The 18,458-nt window shown below is 39.9% G+C and overlaps 1 protein-coding gene across 1 annotated transcript in view; it reads right to left on the reverse strand.

Annotated features, from left to right (window-relative positions):
- The window catches only part of LCP2 (lymphocyte cytosolic protein 2), a 348,123-nt gene that overhangs the window by 278,931 nt on the left and 50,734 nt on the right, over window positions 1-18,458 (reverse strand). Inside the window, exon 3 of the mRNA XM_089684306.1 lies at window positions 3,928-3,974. Coding sequence (XP_089540432.1) covers window positions 3,928-3,974 — 47 coding nt within the window. The remainder of the gene's footprint in view (window positions 1-3,927; window positions 3,975-18,458) is intronic.

Here is an 18,458-nt window from a genome sequence, read left to right on the forward strand (position 1 = left end):
GAACATGGTCAGGGGGGAGCCTTCCTATGCGAAAGGGGACACTCTGACGCTGGGACTCTTGCCAAGGCTATATGGGCTCATTGATTGGTCGCGTTTAAGGCTTTTCCGCGACCCCCTGAGCATTATGGTTCCGATGGGGTCTGTTCCTTCCCATCCTCCCATAGCTTTGGTAATATATTAATTCTATGCTGTGACGTTGTCAAAAGATGTGTCTATTTCATGCTGTAATGCTCACATTATTATTGGTGTGTGTTATTATACAGATTGTGATTGATTATAAGATATATCCTCCTGTGTGTCGTGTGATAATAAAAGTGGAGATTTTGACAGTGCAAGAATATTGCAGTTGGATTCTGTTATTTCTTGGCGTGCCGAGTGAATGCTATGATGTGCCAGGGCAGGTGTTCATTTGGTAGTGGGTCTCTCACATGCTTAGAATAATGGTGTAAATGCTGGTTAAATGTACCTGTGTATTGTGTGTGTGTGTGTGTGTGTGTGTGTGTGTGTGTGTGTGTGTGTGTGTGTCTACCTGTGTATTGTGTGTACAGGTGAAACTCGAAAAATTAGAATATTGTGCAAAAGTTAATTTATTTCAGTAATGCAACTTAAAAGGTGAAACTAATATATGAGATAGACTCATTACATGCAAAGCAAGATAGTTCAAGCCGTGATTTGTCATAATTGTGATGATTATGGCTTACAGCTCATGAAAACCCCAAATCCACAATCTCAGAAAATTAGAATATTGTGAAAAGGTGCAATATTCTAGGCACAAAGTGTCCCACTCTAATCAGCTAATTAAGCCATAACACCTGCAAAGGGTTCCTGAGCCTTTAAATGGTCTCTCAGTCTGGTTCCGTAGGAATCACAATCATGGGAAAGACTGCTGACCTGACAGTTGTGCAGAAAACCATTATTGACACCTTCCATAAGGAGGGAAAGCCTCAAAAGGTAACTGCAAAAGAAGTTGGACGTTCCCAAAGTGCTGTATCAAAGCACATTAATAGAAAGTTATGTGGAAGGGAAAAGTGTGGAAGAAAAAGGTGCACAAGCAGCAGGGATGACGGCAGCCTGGAGAGGATTGTCAGGAAAAGGCCTTTCAAAAGTGTTGGGGACTTTCACAAGGAGTGGACTGAGGCTGGAATCAGTGCATCAAGAGCCACCACACACAGATGGATCCTGGACATGGGCTTCAAATGTCATATTCCTCGTCAAGCCGCTCCTGAACAACAAACAACGTCAGAAGCATCTTACCTGGGCTAAAGAAAAACAGACCTGGTCTGTTGCTCAGTGGTCCAAAGTCCTCTTTTCTGATGAGAGCAACTTTTGCATCTCATTTGGAAACCAAGGACCCAGAGTATGGCGGAAGAATGGAGAGGCACACACTGCAAGATGCTTGAAGTCCAGTGTGAAGTTTCCACAGTCCGTGTTGATTTGGGGAGCCATGTCATCTGCTGGTGTTGGTCCACTGTGCTTCATTAAGTCCAGGGTCAACGCAGCCATCTACCAGGAGATTTTGGAGCACTTCATGCTTCCTTCCGCAGATGAACTTTATGTGGGATGCTGACTTCATTTTCCAGCAGGACTTGGCACCTGCCCCCATTACTGTGCTTGATTGGCCAGCAAACTCGCCTGACCTGAACCCCATAGAAAATCTATGGGGCATTTCCAAGAGAAAGATGAGACATGAGACCAAACAATGCAGAAGAGCTGAAGGCCGTTATTGAAGCATCCTGGTCTTCCATAACACCTCAGCAGTGCCACAGGCTGATAGCTTCCATGCCACGCCGCATTGAGGCAGTAATTGCTGCAAAAGGCGCCCAAACCAAGTACTGAGTACATATGCATGCTTATACTTTTCAGAGGTCCGATATTGTTCTATGTACAATCCTTGTTTTATTGATTGCAGATAATATTCTCATTTTCTGAGATTGTGGATTTGCGGTTTTCATGAGCTGTAAGCCATAATCATCACAATTATGACAAATCGTGGCTTCTACTATCTCATATATCAGTTTCACCTTTTAAGTTGCATTACTGAAATAAATGAACTTTTGCACGATATTCTATATTTTCGAGTTTCACCTGTATATGACTTGCTTTTGGTTGTTGTGTCCATCATTGCTTTACACATACATACACATCCTAGGGCAAATTTAGACCAACTAACCTACCAGCATGTCTTTGGAGCATGGGAGGAAACCAGAGTACCCGGAGGAAACTCCCGCAGGCACAGGGAGAACATGCAAACTCCAGGCAGGTGGTGCCGTGTTTGGCATTCGAACCAACAACCCTAATACTGCCAGGCAGAAGTGCTAACCATTTAGTCACTGTACTGCCCAATAGTCCCATATCCAATACATACATTCCTGAATGCTGATGGAACTACAGCTACCAGAGAGAATGAGAACGAGAAGAATGCTGGGAGAGTAGATATATTCTACAGCAAGGGACTGGCTCGCTCTCTTGGTGCAGGATTCAGAGCTGAACACGGGGGGACTACTGATCTCCTCTGGTGTTCAGCTCTGTTCCAACACATCAACTCTCTGCATTGGCACTGTCACTGTCCGGTCTTCACACACACATATCTGCACACTATACTGACAAGCCATCACACGGCATTTCTGCACATCCCTGCAAACAGCCAAGAGCATGTGCAGGAACTCTTGTTCCTAGGAGTCCGTGCTATCCAGGAGATTCGTGAGTGGGTGAATGCCCAACCTCTTTCTGTCATCACTCTAGAGACACAGCATGCAGACACCTTTACACCTCAGTATCAGTGGATCTTTGCTTTGAGCAGTACCACAACTTATCTGTTTAACTTCATTGAATTACCATTATTCACTAATGTTTATGGGCCCTACCATTGCTAACAGAAGACAACGGATACCACCATATCAGGATCATTAAACATCACAGGGTCCAAGTTTCAATCTCTAGTTAAGGAGACCTGTTCTCTTTTAAGGCAATTGTTATTCAAGATAAGATACTTACATCTATTTATGCTGGAGTATACATTTACATAATTCTCTGCATCCACCATCGTGGCACTGGTGGCCTAGGAGAAGCTGATCTGTCAACAAGCCCCCCCCCCCTTACTGCTGGTGTTGCAATTTAATAGTTGAAGCTTACTACTCATGACTTTATAATTTGTTAAACATTGCTAATTGATTATTTCTATTTTACTAGCGTTCTGTTTTTATGCAGTAACAGAGGTTGTATATCTTAAACCCATTATTCCTGTGATCTACTCTTTTGAACAAGTCTAATATAGAGGTGCTACTAACGAATTGCGTCTCTTGCATTAATATCCTATACTGTTGAAATATGTCTGAATCCAGAGATTCTGAGGTATCGGGAGGCTTGCAAGGTCAGGGCAACCACTGGGGGTAAGCATTATCAAGCTGCCCCTTTGGGGGTAGCACTGCACACGCTAAGTGCATGTATACTAGTTAAAATGCAAGTATTTATTAATTCTAGCTAAAATTATATTACTCTCTTAACAATACCTTTATTTGCTTTTATTTCCAGAAGCCAGCACTGTCTTTGTGCATAAAGAATTTATTCATGCAGACTTGTAAGATTTTGGGTGTCAGTTCCTATTAGAATTGACTAGCATTTTTTGCAGTAGCATATTTTATCCATTAAATTGATTGTGTTGCCACTAACAAGGTTATGGTTTCCCTTTATTAAGAAAATGCCAGCTGCCTCACTGAGGAATCAGAACATAGAAAATTAGTTGAACTTCTGTGTTTTCTTATTCTCCCTCCTTTATAAATATGAATTTGAAAGATGCAGTACTATCTGCAAAGACTCCTACACTAAGTAATTCACATAATAATATTGTCTGAGTAATCAAAAAGAACAAAGTTTCACATCTTGTGAAATTTTCCCTTGTGATTTTAAAATATGTAGGTGTATACTTACGGTACTCTTACTTTGGGAAACTTCTGCATGTCATTTTCAGTCATCTCCTGTAGCAAAAATAGAAGAATTATTTATTACATTAAAATGACTATAATATATATATATATATATATATTGCTTTATGTTATCAAAAGATCACTTGATGTTTAAGCAAAAACAAATTAGGCTTCATTCACACAACTGTAAAAATCTAACGTATGGTATTACACGTGTTTTCTAGGAGAAAAGTTCCTGCATAATGATCAGTAAAATATTTGTGTACAGATGTGTTTAAATGCGTGAAGATGTGTAGGTGTACATAAGCTGTTCTTATGATAATTTATTTTTCCCTTTTGTTTACAATTAATGTACATGCATACATAAGTGTATACATGAGTTTATATGCGTAAATGGGAAGGGCACATGTTCTAAAACGCAGATTTTTGGATTTTGTGCTAAGGATCTGAAAACAGCTCAAGTTTATGCACCTAAGTGAGTGGCTCATTTGAGATGCATTTATATCTGTAATAAAAAAAACACTTGTACACATGTATTTTTATAGCAATGTGAATGAAGCCAAAGAGAAATTAAGGCTTACAACAATTAAATGTTTCAAATAAAAGAAACTGCCACAGTAGAAATACTTGCTATGAGAATCAGTCCTCATGTACACTGGATGTTTTTACGGCTGCTGATTTTGGCTTTTGGCATTTTTTTCTACAGCCAGTAAACTGCCCAGCATGTTATCCTATGTGTCCATGTACACAGACTGTAATCAGCATTTTTTGGCAGGGGCATTTTTGGGCTGGAAAAAGAACCCAGAACTAGTGGGTTTCTAGAGTTGTTTAGCTGTAAAAACACTATATCACTGAAAAACGCTGAGAAACACAGCAAACCAGCGTTTTTTTATCAAAAAAGTTTTTTTATTTTGGTTAAAAAAAATGCTAAACACCAATGCAAAAGTCTAAAAACCGCTGAAAAATATGTGACTTTACACAACTAACGTTACCAGCGTTATTAAAACGCCCAGTGTGCATGGAACCTTAAGTGTATCTACACTCTCTGGCCACTTTATTAGGTACACCTGTTCAATTGCTTGGTAACACAAATTGCCAATCAATCACATGACTGGAACCTAATGTATTTAGGCATCTAGACGTGGTGAAGATGACTTACTGAAGTTCAAACTTTGCATGGTTGTTGGTACCAGACGACTGGTCTTAGTATTTAAAAAACTGCTGATCTACTGGGATTTTCATGCAATAAAATCTTTAGGATTTACAAAGAATGGTCCGAAAAAAAGAAAATATCCAGTGAGCGGAAGTTGTGTGGACAAAAATGCTTTGTTGATGTCAGAGGAGAATGGGAAGACTGGTTCAAGATGATAGAAAGGCAACAATAACTCAAATAACTACTCATCACAACCAATGTATGTAGAAGCATGGATCCATCATGCCTTGCATCAACGGTTCATGGATGTACAGCTGACAAATCTGCAGCAGCAGATGCTATCAAGGCAATATGGACCAAAATCTCTGAGGAATATTTCCAACACCTTGTTGAATCTATGCCACAAAGATTTAAGCCAGTTGTGAAGGCAAAAGGGGGTCCAACCTGGTACTAGCAAGGTGTACTGCTCAAAAAAATTAAAGTAACACTTTTTAATCAGAATATAGCATCAAGTCAATTAAACTCCTGGGCTATTGATCTGGTCAGTTAAGTAACAGAGGGGGTTGTCAATCAGTTTTGGCTGCTTTAGTGTTAATGAAATCAACATCACCTGAACTAGATGGGCAACAATGATACAACCCCCAAAACAGGAATGGTTTTACAGGTGGAGGACACTGACATTTTTTTCCCTGCCCAACAGTTCTGACTGTTTTTCACTAGTTTTGCATATGGCTAGGGTCAGTGTCACTACTGGTAGCTTGAGGCGATACCTTGACCCTACAGAGGTTGCACAGCCGGTCCAACTCCTCCAGGATGGCACATCAATACGTGCCATTGCCAGAAGGTTTGCTGTGTCTCCCAGCACAGTCTCAAGAGCAAAGAGGAGATTGCAAGCGACAGGCAGTTACTCTAGGAGAGCTGGACAGTGCTGTAGAAGGTTCTTAACCGGTATTCTTTGTGCAAGTAGGAACAGGATGAGCACTGCCAGAGCTCTACAGAATGACCTCCAGCAGGCTACTGGTGTGAATGTCTCTGACCAAACAAACATACAGACTTCATTAGGGTAGCCTGAGGGCCCAACGTCCTCTAGTGGGCCCTGTGCTCACTGCCCGGCACCAGAATTGGCAGGTCCGCCACTGCCACCCTGTGCTATTCAAAGATAAGTGCAGGTTCACCCTGAGCACATGTGACAAATGTGAAAGGGTCTGGAGAAGCTGTGGAGAAGGTTATGCTCCCTGTAACATTGTTCAGCATGACCGTTTTGGTGGTGGGTCAGTGATGGTCTGGAGAGGCATATCCATGGAAACCAGACCTCTACAGGCTAGACAATGGCACCCTGACTATGATTAGTTATCAGGATGAAATCCTTGGGCCCATTGTCAGACCCTACGCTGGTGCAGTGGGTCCTGGATTCCTTCTGGTACACGACAATGCCTGGCCTCATGTGGCGATAGTATGCAGGCAGTTCCTGGAGGATAAAGTAATTGATACCATTGAATGGCCCCCACGCTCACCTGCCCTAAATCCAATAGAACACTTCTAGGATATCATGTTTCAGTCCATCCAACGCTGCCAGGTTGCACCCCAGACTGTCCAGGAGCTCAGTGATGCCCTGGTCCAGATCTGGGAAGAAATACCCCAGGACACCATTTGTTGTCTCATTAGGAGCATGCCCCAACATTGTCAGGCATGCATACAAGCACATGGGGGCCATACAAACTACTGAGTACCATTTTGAGTTGCTGCAATGAAATTTCAGCAAAATGAACTAGCCTACTACATCATATTTTTTCGGGGTGTCCTATACGTCATATGATTTTCGGGGTGTCTTTGAATCCAGTTCTCTGAAGGTTGATAATTTTAATTTCCATCACACGATGGGAAATCCTTACATTCCTAACACATTACCCAGTCCATATCAGTATAGATATCCAGCATGATATTTTTCCCCGTTGAGATATGATTTGTTTTCAAAGTGTTCCTTTAATTTTTTGAGCAGTATATATGTATATACTACAGTATTCTTTTTTTTTTTTTTACTGATCAACAGACATGGTCTTTATTGTCAACGTGATAACAAATCTCTGCAAAATAATTTAAATACATTACAATTAAAACATACAAAATAACTGATTGTATACACCCCTTTGATATGACACATTGGTGCAGCCAGTTCTTTTCCATTGTCATGTAATTAGTGAAATGGAAATTACCTTTCTATGTTTATAGGTTTCAAGCGACTGTAGTATAAATACACATGTATCTTCTATAAGGTCCTGTTTTCAGTGAGCCAGTGAGTCAATGTCATATTATAGACTGTGCCATGAAGACAAAAGAACACTCCAAGCCACTCCATGGAAAACACAAGACAAGATGGAAAAAACTAAATTCCAAGTCACTAAATATGTCCCTTGAAGTACAATTAAGGTAGTTGTAAAGGCAGACTTTTTTTTTGTATTCTATGCAGTATGGTAAAAAAAAACCTTCTGAATGCATATCCCCCCCCCCCCGAAAACATACTAGAGACCAAATTCGATGCAGCAACACATTGGCTCCCACTGCTGTTAATCAGAGCCAGTGACTCTGAGGGAGCAGGGGGCGGGCCAAGCCCCACTCTTGGCGGGGGGAAGGGGTCCAGAGCTTTGATGAAGGACCCTAGAAAAAGAGGATTTGGGCTGCTCTGTGCAAAACCATTACAAAGAGCAGGTAAGTATAACATGTTTCTAATTTCAAACCAAAGTAAATACCTTTACAATTAAATCAATTATTAAAATGTTATTTAAACCCAAGAAAAAAATCAATACGTGTGCACAAGGTGTCAGTGAACCAAAGTATTTGTTCCCCAATGCCAGAAGTCTGCTAAGCAAAATAGGTGAGTTGGAAGCTTTGGGGCATGAAGAGAACTATGATTTAATTGGTATTGCTGAATCTTGGCTTCATTCTTCACATGACTGGGCCATTAATATTCCTGGCTATGTTCTCTTTTGGAGAGACAGGGTAAAAAGGAAAGGTGGTGATGTCTATCTCTATGTGAGAAGTGATCTCAGAGTGAGTATGAAAGAGGACCTAGTCGATGGAGAGTGTGATGAGGCTGAAGTGGAACTGCACATGGGGTTGCATACTACAAAGGTAATCTTTGGAGTTTGTTATAGGCCTCCCAGTGTTAATGAGGAAGTGGAGACTCAGCTCTTTGCACAGATCAAAAGTGCTGCAAGGGCTGGGACAATGATAATAATGGGGGATTTTAATTGCCTAGAAATTGACTGGAGTAATGGTACTGCAGGAACAGTTAAAGTACAAAAATGCATAAACCTACTACAGGACAATTTTATGGTATAGTTCATAGAGGTCCCTACTAGGAATGATGCTCTGCTGGACCTGGTAATCCAAACCATGGAGAGCTTATTACGAATATCCATATAAAAGAACATCCGGGTAACAGTGACCATAACATGAGTTCTTCAAAAAGACTGTATGGGAACACATTGCAAAATATATTCCCATGGGCAACAAGTTTAAAAGGCTAAAAATCAAACCTATGTGGCTATTGAGAGGGTAGCCAAAGTGGAGATAGAGGCAATGTCCCTATCGGATCATACCCCTGTTGTAATGAAAATAGGATGGAGGAGACGATTGATGGGAGGTATGGGATGGAAGTTGAACGAGGCCCTTCTTATGGATCAGGAAATAGATCAGAAGATTAGGGAAGAGATAGAAAGATTCTTTCAGGAGAATGACACAGGAGAGGTATCGAAGGCTACAGTATGGGAGTCCCATAAAGCCTATATAAGAGGCATTTTGATTGCGTCTGGGGCAAAAAAGAAAAGGGAAAGAAGAGAGAAACTTTTTGATCTTGAACAGTTACATAAGAATAGAATAATAAAAGAGATAAGACAGAAGGTAATAAAAAAAGAAAGAAGAACTTGAAATATTGATGGAAGAGGAAAAGAGAAGAGCATTCAATAAAGTAGCCAGCGAGAGATATAGGTGGGGAGACAGGCCAGGAAAATATTTGATGAGAGCTTTGAGGAAAAAGAAAAACAGGAACTATATAGAAAAAATAAGAAACCCTAAGGGAGAAATAGTTTATTCTACTACAGAGATTGCCAAGGTGTTCAAGGAATATTATAGCAAGCTGTATAATATTACTAGACAGGATTCAGTAAATAAAGATGGGAATGTAAGTAGGAAAAAAAAAAGAGAGGTATATTTAAAAAATGCAAGACTAACAAAGCTAAGCGAAGATCAGTTGAATTCCCTTGAGTTAGAAATTACGCAGGAAGAAATAGAAATAGCATTGAAAGACACTAAGACAGGGAAAAGCCCAGGCCCAGATGGTTACACTGCGAGATACTATAAAAAATGTAGGGAATTATTAATACCTAAATTGAGGGATTATATGAATGCGCTGGGAGGGAACATGGAGATGAGGAGAGAATCGGTACAGGCCCATGTAGTACTTATTCAAAAAGAAGGGAAAGATGCTTCTCAGTGCTCTAGCTATAGACCAATCGCACTCCTGAACATAGACACTAAACTATATGCAAAGGTCTTGGCAAATAGGCTGAAAGATTTAATGCCAGAATGGATTCAGGGAGATCAGGGGGGATTCTTTCCGGGGAGAGAGGGCAGAGATAATGGGTTGAGAACTTTGTTGCTTATCCAGAAAGCCAAGAAGGGGAAAACTCCGGCGGTAGTGCTGTCAATCGATGCTGAAAAGGCGTTTGACAGAGTAGATTGGAACTTTATGATGGATACATTGGAGACCTTAGGATTGGGAGTTAAAATGAGAGAGTGGATAAATGAATTGTATAGAGAACCCTCTGCGGTTATTCTGGTGAATGGAGAGAAGTCGGAACCTATAGGGATGTCAAATGGAACAAGACAGGGATGCCCACTATCCCCATTGCTATATATATTGTCACTGGAACCTTTACTAGCAACTATTAGGAATAATGGGGATATAAAAGGAATAAAAATAGGAGGAACTGAACATAAAGTGGCAGCCTTTGCGGATGACCTGTTGTTCTATGTGGGAAACCCAAGGATAACACTTCCAAATCTAATGAAGAGCCTAAAGGATTATGGAGAATTATCAAATTTGAAAATTAACCCAATAAAAACTGAGATTTTAAATGTGAATCTTCCAAAGAGTGAAAAAGAAAAGTTACAAAAAGAATTCCCATTCACATGGAAAGATAGAGAGAAAAAATATTTAGGGGTTAAACTTACTGCTTCATATATGAATCTGTATAAATAAAATTATATCCCACTTTTAAATGAGATTAAGGAGGAACTAAAGAAATTGGGAGGAGGTAACCCGTCGTGGATAGGACGTATAAACCTGATAAAAATGGTAATAGTGCCTAAAATCTTATATAAATTCCAGATGATCCCAATTAAACTCCCGGAGGTCTTTTTTAAGGTAATTAAGAAGATGTTAACAAGATATATATGGAAAAATAAAAAACCTAGAACATCGTATGAACTGTTGAGTAGAAATGAAGAGAAGGGAGGTTTGGGAGTGCCAGATTTTAAAAGGTACTATAGAGCGGTAGTCCTAGCAAGAATCTATGATTGGACACACAACCCAGAAGGAAAAAGGTGGGTCAAGATCGAAAAGGAATTAAGTGGGGTTAACTTGAGTGAAATAGTATGGGCACCAGCACAATATAGAGGATTAAAAGATACCATGAGTGTTTATACATTAAATGTTTTAAAGGTCTGGGATAAATTGCATAAGTCTATGAAATGGGGTTTTAATTCACAATTATTGCCACTGAGGAACATGGATTATTTTCCTCCAGGTAGGGAGGTGAGCACAGGAAAATGGTTTAAAAAGAAGGATATTCAATTGAGGGACATAATGAAGGGGCAGGAAGTGAGAACACTTGAGGAGTTGAAAAGGGATAAAAGGGAACTTTTCATTAAGATAGATGAGTGGAGATATTATCAATTAAAACACTTTGTTGCAAGCCTTCCAAAACCTGTGAGATTGAAGAAAGATTGGAACTTGTTTGAGAAATTATTGGAATCACGGGGAGATGGGAAAAGGGGCACGGCAAAAGTTTATAAGATTCTTACAGAGTTAGACACACACACGAGGCCAATGTATATAGATAAATGGGAAAGAGAGATGGGAATAGAGATAGATGAGGATAGACAGAGAAAAATATATAGATTAACACACGAGAATGTAAGCATAAGAGAGGTTGAGGTAAATTATAAGTGTTTGATAAGATGGCACATTGCACCGAATATTGAATCTAAGATGAGGGGGGAAAATTCACCGGTGTGTTGGCGGGGGTGTGGAGGGACGGGTACATTGTATCACATTTGGTGGGAGTGCCCAAAGATTCGAGGATTTTGGGAGACAATAACCCACTTAATTGAGATAATTTCTGGGATAAGGATAGGAATGGACCCAGAGCTCTGTTTGTTACATTCAAGTTCAGAATTATCAGTGAACAAATATAAAGAATCAGGAATATGGTACTATCTGAATGCGGCAAAGGGTCTTATACCTAAGTTTTGGCATAGGTTAGATGTGCCCAAAGAAGAAGATTGGATAGAAAGAGTCAACCAGTTATGTAGGATGGAGAAATTGTATCACACGCAGGAAGACAAGATGCTACTATATCTCAGTAGGTGGGGAAAATGGGAAGATTTTATGTCTAGGAGAAACGTTTGAAACAGTAAAGAGAGACATGTGAAAATACCCCTTACTTTAGGAAAAAGGGAAAGAAGAAGGAGGGAGAAAAAGAAAAGAAAGGAAGGAAGAGGGGAAGGAGAGGGAAGAAAGAAAGAAAAGAAAGAGAAAAGAAAAGAAATGTAGAAATGCAGAGTGGGTGGTTTTATATTTTTTGGGGTTGGGTGGTGGGGATATTAGTTTTGAGATGGGTAAGGGAGTAAAGATTGAAAGAGATACATTTGAAGGTTTTGTATGTATATGAGAATAATGAAAGAAAATGTAATTTTTTTCACGGAAAATTAATAAATATTTAAATAAAAAAACAAAAAAAAGCTAAAAATCAAACCTATGTGGCTTACGGACAAAGTTAAAAAAGTTATAGATAATAAGAAAAAAGCTTTTATTAAATATAAAAATATATTCTGTTACAAAGAATATAACAGAATATGAAAAAAGGAAATCAAGGCCACAAAATTTTAAATGAACGTCAGATTGCAAAAGATAGCAGGACAAACCCCCAAAAAATTCTTCAAATATATATTAATAGTAAAAAGATCAGGTCCAAGCATGTAGTCCCTTTACAAAATAATCTAGAGTGGGGACAAAGAGAAGGCAAATTTATTAAATACATTCTTCAGGTCTGTGTATACAAAGGAGCATGGGGGAGCTCTTGTCCACAAAGGACATGGCATTGACACAGCTCCAGATGATCCACATTGGCTCACAATTGATATGATCCAGAAATATTTAGACAGAATAAAGGGGAATAAAACACCTGGACTGGATGGCATACACTCACAGGTACTTAAAGAATTGAGCTCTTTCATTTCAAAGCCATTGTTTATTATTTTTAGGGACTCTTTAATGACAGGCATAGTACCACTGCATTAGCGTAAGGCCAATGTGGTGCCAATATTTAACAAGGGGTCAAAATCTTTACCAAGTAATTATAGACCCGTTAGTTTAACTTCTATAGTTGAGAAGATACTGAAGAGTTTAATAAAAGACCACATAGATGATTTCTTGCTGGAAAAAAATATTTTAAGCAATGGACAGCATGGATTCATGAAAGACAGAAGTTGTCAAACAAATCTGATTTCTTTTTATGAGGAGGTGAGCAAAACCTTGGACAGAGGGGTGGCGGTGGACGTGGTATACTTGGGTTTTGCAGAAGTGTTTGACACAGTTTTCCACACACAGCTAATGTGTAAGGTAAAGTCTACAGGCTTGGAAAAATCTGTGTGTAAATGGATAGAAAACTGGCTAAAGATTGTATTCAGAGAGTAGTGGTTAATGATTCATACTCTGAATGGTCTAGGGTTGTCAATGGTGTACCACAAGGTTCAGTGTTGGGACCCTTACTTTTTGATATATTTATAAACAATATAGGGTCTGGGATTAAAAATACTACTTTTGTCTTTGCAGATGACACCAAGCTGTGCAGTGGATTAATGTCCTTACAGGATGTCTCCAACTTCCAACCTCAATGCACTCTTTAACCTCCCTAGCAGTCTGATTATGTCACAATTTCTGTGCTCAAAGCGGTACACTGTTTTCAATGGAAATATGTTGTTTTTTTACTGTAGGCTTGTAATTCTTAGGAATAACTCACTGAAATCTGTCCGAACAAGAGTCTAGTAAACATCTCGGGTACGATAAAATTTGAAACACAAAATCATAAATTATAATATAATAAATAATCATAAAAAATAATATAATAATAAATTGAATTCAATAATGTAATCAAACCAAAAACACTGAAATTTGAAATAGAGCGCCAAGTTCACACATCACTGAGCTTAGTCGCAAAATCGTTTTCAGTGTCTGATGACGAATTTCCCCACAAATCATTATCACTCAATTCTGCAAGTAGTTCTAATTTACTTTCGCTGTTCTCTAGCTGGTCTAAAACCGATTTTGATCTAAAGGGACGCTTTTTGGATGCCATGGACATTTCTCAGTTTCCAGGCAAAAAAACGGTAAAAATGCAGGCAGGGCACAGGACAAAGCACTAGGGACAAAATGTACTGTATGTGAAATGGTTTGATACAGCAATGTAATACTATCAAATTTTAGTGTATTGAGTGAATGTCAGATTTTTACATTTTTTAAATTCCCGCCGGTTCTGTCCCCCGTATGTCCAGATGTTTGCAGGGAACGGAAACCGGAAGACGGATACCAGCATCGGCCAGAGGACATGGCCGGGGACACTGCAGGGGGGGCATCGCAGCACCGCAGGACAAGGTAGGTGCTCGAGTGATCCCAGAGCAATGCTGCAGTGTAATCCCACATGTAGCTCGGGGTTACCGCTTCTGGTACTGAAAGTTAATCCCGAGCTACACTCAGGAATACCACCAGGGGGGTTAATTGGGCCGCTATGTGGCAAATGAAGTTTAATGTTGATAAATGTAAGGTTATGCACTTGGGGACTAAGAATATGCATGCATCATACATACTAGGGGGAGTACAACTGGGGGAATCAATGGTGGAGAAGGATCTGGGAGTTCTGGTAGATCACAAGCTTAATAATGGCATGCAATGCCAAGATGAGGTTTCTAAAGTGAGCAAAATCATCTCTTGTATTAAAAGAGGTATAGACTGCAGAAAGAGAGAGATATCATTTTACCCCTGTACAAATCATTAGTAACACCTCATCTGGAATATGCAGTTCAATTTTGGGCATCAATTCACAAAAAGAACATTGGGGAACTGGAGAAAGTACAGAGAAGGGCAATCAAACTGATAAGAGGCATGGAGGAGCTCAGCTATGAGGAAAGATTACTCTTGAGAACAGGAGATTAAAGGGGGATATGATCAACATGTATAAATACATCAGTGGTTCATATAGTGAACTCAGTGTAGAGCTATTCACCCTGAGGTCATCACAGAGGACAAGGGGGCACTCCTTACATCTGAAGGAAAAGAAATTTAATCTCCAAACACGGAAAGGTTTCTTCATAGTAAGATCTCTGAAAATGTGGAATAGACTCCCTCAAGAGTTGGTTCTGGCCAGCTCAGTGGATTGCTTTAAAAAAGGCCTGGATTCTTTCTTGGATACACAGAATATAACTGGTTACTAACATTTGTAGGCATAGTTGATCCAGGGACTTTCAGGGGATCAGGAAGGAATTTTTTTCCTCTGCAGGAGCAAATTGGATCATGTTTTGCTGGGTTTTTTGCCTTCCTCTGGATCTGAGTGTAGGATCATAACTTTTTTTTTTTTTTTATGTTTCAACTGGATGGACTTTTGTCTTTTTTCGGCCAGAATAACTATGTAAAATTGAATCTTACCAGTTATTAGATGTGGTGGCTGCATTAGTTTTTATTCTACATGCTTCTTTATTTTTCACCTGGGGATCCTAATAATAACATACTTTCTGTCCTAGGGTGACCATTCACTCACCATACTCTACCTATGGGAAATGGCATTGTCACCCTCATAGAAAGTGAGTTACAGCTTACAGAGGGTGTTCAATTTCAGAGAGAACTTGGAATAATGCTAAATGATAATAGCCTGCAGAGGCAGAGAACATAGAAATGTATCAACACACAGGATTTCTGGAAGGATTAACAGAGATTACACAACAGATACAACCAAATGGTACACATCACAGACCAAAAGGGAGCAAACAAAAGAAGTTAATTGTTGGGGTTCACTTTAAGAAAAGAACCCTTATGCAAACAAGAACTGCTGAATAAGTGTTTTACCAATCATACCTTTTTGGGGAAAGTAGCTAAAAGAAAGCCACTGTCAAGAAAAACTCAAAGGACATCTCCCGTATAGTTTGCCGAAATGCATATGGGTGCATCAAAAAGTATTAGAAAAAAAGATTCTATGATCTGATGAGACAAAAATTGAGCAGTTAAACCAACAGACTAAACCATGTGTTTGGAGTAATCCAAACACTGCAGATCATAATAAACACTGTACCCAGTGGTGGTTACAGTATCATGCTGACGGGTTGTTTCTGTGCCGCTGAATCATGGGTTTGTGGAGAAAGAATAAATGCAAGCAAAAAAACAAACAGGATCATCTTGTAGAAAGACTTGATGCAGTCTGCAGAAGTTATATCCAAAGCCCAAACTGTACTGTAGACTTGTTATTATTTGTTATGAGAGCAAATGTCCCTGTTGAAATATTTCCCCTCTATTCTTAGTCTGGTGGTAACTGAAAATTTTGGGCTTAAGCTGGCCATACAAGGCTCAATTTCTTTTGTTCAGCCAGTGAGCTGAACAAAAAAAAAACTTACCAAATCCCTCATCCGCAAAATCAAGGTGGATGAGGGCATCTTCCTGCTGCACTATTGTATTCTGACATTGGGACTCCTCTGCTATCAGAACACACAGATCAGTGCTACGGCCAATTGACTGCATGCACTGATTGAAGCAAATTTTTCTAATAAGCCAGTTTATGAGAAGTCAATCAATAGACTGACTTCTCATGAATGGGAACTGACATAGATGGATCGAAATTCAGCTGGTCCCTGCTGAACCGGTCGAATTTCTATCCATCTATGGCCAGCTTTACCCTCATTTTCATTCCTGGTGACATTCGTGACAGGACAGTTAGAGAGAGAGAATCCCCTTAACAGGGACACCAACAGCAATAAATCCCGAGTCCTGACTTACACTGATGCGGTGCGGAATTTGCAGTGCTTTCAGTGCGAATTCCGCACCGCATCAGAATCGCTCCCCGTTCATGAGAACAACACCCCAAAAGCGGTCTGCAAAACGTGGTGCGATGTGCAGTATCAGATTGCATAGGTGTGAATATCCATTCTAGTGTGGACCCAAAAAAGGGTCCTGCACCTTTTTGGTGCGGGTGTGGTATGATTGGAGCCATACATTTTGTATGGCTCCAATTGCACCGCACACAAATGCGGTGCAGTTCCTGTGCAAACCACATGCAATATACTGCACTGCATATATGTGAACCCAGTCCCACAGAGTTCAAAATCCACTCTAATCAAATCTAAAAGTAAAATTTTGCCTTTGGTTTTAGTTTAAACCTTGGGAAAAGTCTTCCAGCAAGACAATGATCCCCAGCCAAACCTTCACAATAAAGCCTGTTTCACACAGGCTTCAGCTAGTATAAAAACAGTGTGAACAGCAGGCTTTAATGAAACTTTCAGTAAGATTTTGCCAAGCTTTCTACAAGCTTTGGGTGGCTTTCTCTAAGGCTTTAAAGCATCCCTTAGCTCCTGTTTGGGAATGCTATACACAGATCTTAACCGGAGGGCTGATTGTAATTTTTTTTAATTCTTTATATTTTTTTCAACATATATGGGAACAAAGCAGGTCAAATAGGCATCAGGAAAATACATGTTTTGGGCAACAAACATATTACATATACAATCATAAGATCAACTGTATTTTCGTTGAATATTATGGAGCCCAGGTTCACATCAATGCAGTGTGGGAAACGCTGTGAATCCTGTGTGTTTCCCGCACTGCATTGCAATCGCATCGCGTTCATGTGATCTGGTATGAGTGTCAATGATAAATTAATGACACCCCGAAACAGATTGCAAAACACGATGTGATTGCCAGAAATCGCATCACATGGGTGAGAATACCCATGCAGTGTGATTCATGTGCAGGTATAAAAAAGGGTCCTGAACCTTGGTGCGGATGCAATGCACTCTGAGCCATACAAAATGTATGGCTCAAATTGCACCACACAGACATTTGCAAGTAATTTGCACAGGAATGCAATGCGATTCCTGTGAAAATGACATGTGGTGCCCTGCACCGCATAGTGTGAACCCGCGCTTAATGACAACTGACTGTCTTTTTGAACAAGCTGCTAGTTGGCTTTGGCAAGCTGTCAAGGAGCTTCAAGTTGTGCTAACGCCTGCTTGCAGCTTGTTTAAGTCTAGGTTTACACTTATGTGGTTTTCAGTGTGTTTTTTGGTTTGCAGAAACACAATACAGCTATATAACATGGTTCAAGTCTGAGAGTTTTGAGCCAGTGCAGTTTTTGTAAAGGTTCAGGGACATTTTTCCCTCAGCAGATTGCATTTTTGGTTCAATAGACTTCAGTGTAACTGCATCAAAAATGTATGCAAAATGCAAGTGCATGTGTTTTTGGTGTGTTTTCTGCATGACAGCAAACATCTCCTCCAAGTAACATTAAACACATACCAAAAAAAAGCAAAACTCAAAAAGAATGCATTAAAACATGTAAAAAAAAATGTGAAAAAATTAAAAACGCTGCAGAAAATGCATCAACCGCAACCTGCATAAGTGTGAATCTAGCTTAAATTAGTAATCGGTGCTTCCATTCCATTTCATTGTAAAGACTTGCTGTGCACACTGCTCTTATACAAGCTGAAGTTCATGTAAAACAGACCCATCGGCTATGGTAATTTTTTCGTTCATTTAATAAAAAATTGTGTTCCATTTCCTTTAAGAACTCAGCACACCAGGCTGGTATCACCATACATTAAGGCTTGGTTCCCATATGTGCGGGTGGTGCCGATGCGGATCCGCACGAAAATCCGTGCAGCCGCACCACCCGCACAGAGCAATGCGGACCCGTTACTTGTGCCATTACTTGTAATGACACACCGCCCGCACTGGAAAACGCAATCGTACTGGGAACCGTGGTTCCCGTGCGGGCTGCGTTTTTAGGAGAAGTGAAGGGACTTCTTCCCTGATTGTCACACAGCATGGGAGTCCATTCAAATGA

The sequence above is a fragment of the Staurois parvus genome, unplaced genomic scaffold, assembly GCF_062004578.1.
Source record: "Staurois parvus isolate SC_StPar_1 unplaced genomic scaffold, SC_StPar_1.0 ptg000343l, whole genome shotgun sequence".
NCBI lineage: Eukaryota > Metazoa > Chordata > Amphibia > Anura > Ranidae > Staurois > Staurois parvus.